Source organism: Etheostoma spectabile, chromosome 15 (assembly GCF_008692095.1).
Source record: "Etheostoma spectabile isolate EspeVRDwgs_2016 chromosome 15, UIUC_Espe_1.0, whole genome shotgun sequence".
NCBI lineage: Eukaryota > Metazoa > Chordata > Actinopteri > Perciformes > Percidae > Etheostoma > Etheostoma spectabile.
This window is the reverse complement of record NC_045747.1, coordinates 2,077,234-2,084,547: the sequence shown is the minus strand read 5'-3', so window position 1 is coordinate 2,084,547 and position 7,314 is coordinate 2,077,234. Positions and strand designations below refer to the sequence as shown.

General features: G+C 40.3%; 1 protein-coding gene and 1 long non-coding RNA gene across 3 annotated transcripts in view; one reads left to right on the top strand and one right to left on the bottom strand.

Moving 5' to 3' along the window:
- LOC116702457 (uncharacterized) overlaps positions 1-7,314 on the top strand; it is a 27,842-nt gene that overhangs the window by 3,653 nt on the left and 16,875 nt on the right. The window contains exon 2 of the long non-coding RNA XR_004335168.1: positions 5,845-5,850. This is a non-coding gene — a long non-coding RNA (uncharacterized LOC116702457). The remainder of the gene's footprint in view (positions 1-5,844; positions 5,851-7,314) is intronic.
- kcnj4 (potassium inwardly rectifying channel subfamily J member 4) overlaps positions 998-7,314 on the bottom strand; it is a 10,587-nt gene continuing 4,270 nt past the window's right edge. The window contains exons 2-3 of one of the 2 annotated variants that reach the window (XM_032536634.1): positions 6,307-6,435; positions 998-4,919 (exon numbers count right to left, since the gene is read on the bottom strand). In XM_032536634.1, the coding sequence (XP_032392525.1) occupies positions 3,293-4,919; positions 6,307-6,329 (1,650 nt within the window). In that variant the 5' untranslated portion in view covers positions 6,330-6,435 and the 3' untranslated portion in view covers positions 998-3,292. The remainder of the gene's footprint in view (positions 4,920-6,306; positions 6,436-7,314) is intronic. The other variant, XM_032536635.1, reaches the window with a different exon arrangement.

Below are 7,314 nucleotides of genomic sequence, written 5' to 3'. Positions count from 1 at the left end.
TCTCTCTCTCTCTCTCTCTCTCTCTCAGATTCTTCCTCTTCAATTCTTCTGCTTATCACGGGGAGAGGGATACAGTGTAAGACCACAACCTTCCAGATATGTTTGACTCAGAATCCAAATATAAACCAATCAGACAGATACCAACACTATAACTAAAAACATCTTCTTCAGGCAATCCCTTCTGAGTTAAAGTCATAATCATATCCACATACTGTAGTTTTACGTTTGTCACTTTTTAGATCTTCTTTCAAATTTGGATTAAATCATCGTCGCATTATTATGAATAGTTTGTTTGAAATCAAGACAGGCACTTTTCCACGACCAGAAGTAAAAGAGACAGTATGAGCCACTTCAAAAATGATATATCAGATAAGTGCATCGTCAGATATATGAAGTAGTTATTGAGAATTCAGCTGGGCACCATTGTGTTGTCTTTTCTGAGATGCTATTTCCACTTCAATGCACTTTCTCCTCACACTGACAAACCTTTCCAGAATATTCCCAATGTAGCTGTGCTACTAACACACATAACCAGTGGAGGTCAAAACTAATTTGACTTTTGTTCTATAGGGTATTCATTATCATCTTGTTGTCTTTTTCTCGAAGTATTCGTGAATTCTTCATGATCCAGGGTTGACTTTCTCGGCTGCGTCTACACTACACCACTAGAGGGAACATACGGTCCAGTTTTGTGCTAAAGCTCTCTGGTGATAAAAATGGCTGCAGAGGCACCTAGTGGGTCTGGAGTTTCATTGCTGCATTAGGTGGCCAGGGTGGATCAGTGGGTAGAGCAGGCGCACATACTGTATACTGAGAGGTTTATGCCTCTACGCAGAGGTCCAGGGTTTGAATCTGACCTGACAATTTACTGCATACCTTCCCCCCCCCTCTCTCTCCCCTTTCTCACCTAGCTGTCCTGTCAAATAAAGACGGAAAAGCCCCAAAAATTGAATGCATTTAATACATCTTTTACCAGGACTCGAAAAAGAACAAGAACCAGAATTAGATAAATATTTATTTGAAACATCAAAAATATACAAGGATGAATAAAGTGCTTTGTTCTTGAGATTCTTCTCAGCCTATTTCAATTAGGACAAGAGTTTGGTTAGTGCATGTTTCTCATTAGATTTATACAAAGCAGCAGGCAAAAGAAACCAAGTATTATGTCTATTACACAAAATGGCATTTACAGTTTGCTGTTTCCCTGCACTCAAACCAACATTGCAGAAAGACCAGTTGGGTATACATGAGTTGATCTCAAGCAATTTCAGATTGATTCAAATTTAGAAGATTTAAATGCAGTTGCACTATCATCAGGTGCAGCAGGTAGACTGCTCTGAAAGCTGTGTGACTACCTAAAGGTGACAGGGAAAAATACATTCACAGTCTAATGTATTGAAACATTTGTTGGTTTTTAGTTCGCTTTAAGTACCACAATGGAGAAATTTGCCACATTTGATTAAATTAAGTTTAACTGCAAATACCATGTGCATCTTCTTGTATAAGAAAAAAAGAGGGTTTTTTACTGTCATTGTTACAACTTACTTCACAGCTGTCAACCTGCCATGCAGTTACACTTGACTTTATCTCTACTGTCCCAGTGACCTATTGCACATTTCCAGACCCTGTACTCCTCAGCCTTCATCTCTTTAGTTCCTGTTGAGTTTTACAGTGGCTTCACAACCTTTCTATCAAAGACAATGAGTACACTCAGGCAGCATGCACCCCAGTTTTCAAATGATAAATCAGAGGCACTATGTGTGTTACTTTCCTACTCCAGAACCTTTGGCGAGCAACAACAGCACAAATGAATGAATTAAAGCCACCAACATAGTTTCTGTTATCACCGTCTGCAGCCTCCGCAAGAAACAAACCAACAAAAAAACATCCATCAAGTAAACAAAAGGTCTACTTTGCTCTATAATTAGTAAAACTAAAAGAGTAATATTAGATAGACTTTTTTTTGTTAATAGCCTACCTATAATCTACAGCAGTGGTTGCAAACCGTTTTCCTGCGGGGTCCCCCCCACAGCCCTTTCAGATGAACTTGCATATCCAGTCATCAATTCACAATGTGTTTCAAATGTTTAACACCCATTATATAAAATTGGGCTCTGTTTTTTATTATTTTATAGAACTAAACTGGCAATATTAAGGTGGGTTTGGTCAGCATTCACACTATTATAAACCTTCTAGGCTAGTATTACTTATAGTGATCCATTACCTTTAGCTAACTATTTTAATTTTGAGCTATTTTAACCGTTTCTACCATACTTTGCTTACCATTGGAACTGTTTAGTCATTACTTTTAACTAGTTACTTTTATTCATTACCGTTACCTGTTTAAAACTTGCTTATTCTCTTACTTTTATACTATTACATAACATGCAGCGTTCAGGTGTTACAGTTGACTTCATGGTTATACATGGATATATTCTTCCAATCAAATCCTAATTTTTAATTTGTTTTATTTTTTGTTAGTTGAGCTACACTAAAATCTTTCCATTTACCCCCTGAAAACAGTACACGTACCCCTGGTTGGGAATCACTGATCCACAGTAACAAAAGTCTTGGTTACTACTAAGGTAAATCCGGTTCAGTTTTCATTCAATTCTCTCTTGTTTTCAGAAGAAATAAAATTGTTTATAACATAAGACTTGAAATGCAATGCTGTTGTCGTAAATCACAATAAATCAAGACTTGTTTTGCTTTGCTTACTCTTTGTGATTGCACTTGGGATGCTCCTGGGAGTACTGCACAGCAAAAAACACAACAGTAGTTTATAACTAACTTATTATTTACATAAATACGTTTTTTCCTAGATTTACAGGAATGGATTTAACAAAACAGGCAGTTTCACAAATGTGCAAATAGCCGAATTAGCAGGGAAGTATTGCAGATATAATGCCCATTGAAACCCATGAACAACATGGAGATTATCTAGCATAAAGTGACCACTTTTTGATAAAACAGTGCATCTTAAAAAATGACTATTTAAGTCTTGAGCTCAGTTATCTTCGGAAAGTTAGATAATTACATCAAAACTGCTATTACTTTCATAAAACATCTTGTTTACATTCACAGAACAAATGAAATGTTAAATAAAGTACATTTTGTAACTGTTTTTAACTGTTCAAAAATGTACGTTCAGTCTGAAACGTGTGGTTATGAAATCATAATAATTTCTGTACTTGCAATCCAAAATTGAACACATCGCCAAGCAATCCCTCTTTGGGTTGAAAGGATTTGGGTTTGGTTAAAAAAAAAAAAAAAAAAGGACACGTGACAATGTTTAGCTCTCTTGCTCATTCTTATAGGTCACTGGATCTAGAGGGATGTCAGTCTGTAGGATGTCAAACTCCATCTGGTTATTGTCCATGTCTAGAACACACATGACGCTGTGACTGCCTGCTGTCACAGTCGCATCGTCCTGGAACATATTTTTGAAATCTACAGAAGTCCTCCTCTCCTCTGCTCTCTCCTTCTGCCCAATCTGGGAGTCGAAGATGTCATCCTCATCCTCCCCAGAGCTCAATGCTAACTCGTTCTCGTAACAAAAGGCGCTCAGTGCCCTGGGAATCAAGTCTTGTGTGGATCTACATGCAGAGACCGGAGAAGCGCCAGAAGCAGCAGAAGAGGCCCGACTTGCGGCCTCGTTAAGCTCTTTGGCGCTGAGGCGGGTCATCGACGGCACCTCACAGATCTTGTGGAAGCGAGAGTAGTCTACCTTGTAGCAGTCCCGGTCCTCATAGATCACAGGCTCAAACCTGTAACCCCACAAGACCTCTCTGGCAAGGTAGGAGCTACGGAACTGGGTGGTCATGGCCGTGGCCTCCACCATCCCCTCCAAGATCACGACAATCTCAAAGTCATCCGTCTCCAGATCAGCTCTGCTTAAAGTATACAAGGGACTATCCTTATCTATCTCATGGATTATAACAAGCGGGGATACCAGAAACAGCCTATCTGTGCCCTCATCATAGCCCACATTGAGGTCCATCTGCTCCAAGGGGATAAACTCCCCCTCAGCTGTGACATATGAACGTATGAGCTGTGCACGGACATGAGCCTCCACGATGTGGCTCTTCCTCAGGTTGCCCACCCTCCACATGAGGCACAGCTTCCCATCGCGCAGGGCGATGACAGCATTTTTGGAGAACACCAGGGTCTGATTCCTCTTCTTTGGCCGGGCCATCTTGGCCATGATGGTGCCAATCATGAAAGAGTCGATGATGCAGCCCACAATGGACTGGATGACCACTGTTATCACAGTGACAGGGCACTCCTCGGTAACGCAGCGCCAGCCATAACCAATTGTGGTCTGGGTCTCCATTGAGAACAGGAGCGCCCCAACAAAGCCACGGACATGAAGTATGCAGGGCAGTCTTTGTGTCTGCTCTCCAGATGTGTGTCCAAAGGTGGGTCCATGCAGCCCCGCCACCGCCAGCCCATCACCTTTCACCGTCGGTTGCTCCTCAAAGTCCCCATGTACTAGGGAGACACTGTAAAAGATAATGCCAAAGAAAAGCCATGAGACCAAGAAGCTGGTGCAGAATAGAAGCAGCAGGTATCTCCAGCGGGTGTCCACGCAGGTGGTGAAGATGTCAGCGAGGTACCGCTGCCTCTTTTCGTCCATGTTGGTGAACACAACATTACATTGTCCATTTTTCTTTACAAACCGACTCCGTATTTGGTTGGAGCTCCTTGTCAGAATCTTTCCGTTGTAGTTGTTCATCATTTTTTGTCCCCTCGTGTTGGGCACGGCAGCAGAGGCTGCAGAACTCTTCCTGCTGTCTTCTGTCTCTGCGCCGCAGGCCGAGGGCAGTCGGAAGTTGAGGGAATTGTGGCCGTTAGGGAGTACTAAGCTAGAGATCTTCTTGCGTTCCTCTTCTGGTAAAACAGCTGACATAATGTCATACCTATCAGGCCAACAGAGAGGGGGAGATTGGGATTCAAAACGGGGAAATTAGATTCAAACAAATACATATAGATATGGATGTGGTTATATAAAGTGTGTAAATGCATGAATAGAAAACAGATACGTAGCATTCGAAACAGCAGTGTGCACAATATAAACAGGAGAAACAAAGAGCCAGTTATCTTATTGATCCATGGGTACCGATTGTACAGTGAAGTATTGCGGGCTTCCATTTTTTAACTCCAGGTCGATTGAATAAAAACAATTGCGGCCACTATTGACTATACATTGGCTTTGTAAAAATGGAACCTCAACCAAAGTCTTACCAAAAAGAGTACCAGCAACTATTCGCAACCTTTGCTAATGGAATACCAAAAAAACAAAAAAAGTGAAAGCAAAATAATACCTGACTCATTGGGGACTCATTTAAAAGGAAATCTATTTAACTCCCAAACACTCTACCTAAATTGACCAAACTCCGAGTCACTAAGATGACCAGTCTCTCTCCTTTACATGGAGGATTACCGGCTGGGAAGGTGAGTTCAGTTTAGCAATGTGAGAAGGATTGTTGTCATCACAGATTACAGGATTATCTGATCTGAGTCAGTGTCTGTCAGACATCCATTTTAAGAAGCGACAACGTTTATGTTACTAATTATATCTACATTATTGTATATAATGAGAATAATGTGAATAATGAGAGATCTGATGTTTCAGGGGGAAACATTGCTCCTTGTAACAACAAATCAATCCGTTAGTCCATTTTTTGGGGTGTGTTTTTGTGTTACTTTATCAGGACAGTGTAGGACAGCTTGGTCTTTCTAAGGATGAGCTTGCTATAAATATCCCTGAGCCGGGCCTGACTCACCCCGACTACCTCACCGAATCTGCAAACCCATTTTTACCGGGCTATGACTTCAGGACAGGACAACGTTACAAAAGGATAAAACGTTTCTGTAAGCAATGAAAAATGGATAAAAACGTTGTTAAGCAAAAGGCATCAAAAGGCTGTTGTGATGCCCTTTGACACTTTGACTCCCACACAAATTAAATGGATTAATAGATGTGATAAAATCAATTTAAGACCTTAAAACAAAAGCATTTTCCAGGATAATCCAGGGTATAAATCAATTTGCAGTAATATTAAAGATAAGATACAGTCAGGATGGCAAAATCAGGCTGTGAATTAACACTTTGACACCTTTATTTCTCATGTCTTTGTCATTTGGGACTCAATCAGCTGTTACACTGACTTCAGGAATACAAAATGATCTAGGTGGCAAAGGAATAGTAACACAGAAATGGAGATTTTCAAAGATCACTAAATAAAATGAAGAATTAATTGCACATTTAGTCCTAGCTAGACAGCTGCAGATTAAATCCCTCACCTGTTGGACCTACTTGTTCCCATGACGCCAAGGATTTCTGGTATGGGACCTGGATGGGAGGCCAGACTCTGTCCTGCTCCCAAAGATCAGGTCTTTGCCATGGAGATGCTTGGGCCGCTAAGAAGACCACTGCAGGAGAGACAGAGAGTAACAGAAGCCGCCTGTATCAATTCATGTAAAATCACAGTTATCAGATTATCAGATTACAGCAAGTGCACACGCTAAAGAGAGCTGTTGAATGAGGGCAGGGAACCTTTCTTTAACTTGTTTTTTAAAGCCATTGTCATCTCTTCATACGTTTGTTTGGGCCTGTGTTTTTACTCTGGTTTTTGTGTATTGATTTAGAGACCTTAAGATGTGGATTGACACCTAATCTTGATTTGATTCTGCAAAATGTCTTGAGGAACAGTTTCTGTGGCCCTGCTCTTAAGAACAGAGTTGTGATGTTGTATTATATAAAGTGTTTACTTTATTACATAGCTAAAGGAATAGTAAGTTATATTAACCCAACACACTTTTGTCAAATTCAGCATGTTTCTGAATGCGCTGAACAACGGTGTTAATACTCTTGCTGTGTAAATGGAAAACAAACAGAAAGGAGTGCACGAGCCAAAACAATCGGGATAGTTTGGGAAATAAATGAAACCTTATTGGCCTAAAAACCTAGAAAAAAACTTTTGAGAAACTTTTCTCAACGATTTTGAGTCTTAAATGACATAAGAACAGCTTAAAGTTTTTTTATTATTACATAAAACTGTCCAAAAACATGAAATAAAAAATCCTTTCACATAATCTTTCCATCATAATACATTCTGTGATACAAAGCAGTCAGTAAATACTGAACATCATCAGGAGCAGAGGATCTGTCTCTGCTCCTTTGTGAGGACACTCACACACATACATATCTCTATCTATACAGTATGTGAGGTTTTTATTTTCATGTGTTGCGTATGATCTGTCTCCAAACAGGTTGTCCCAACAACAGCAGCTGTGAAATAAGTCCCCCCC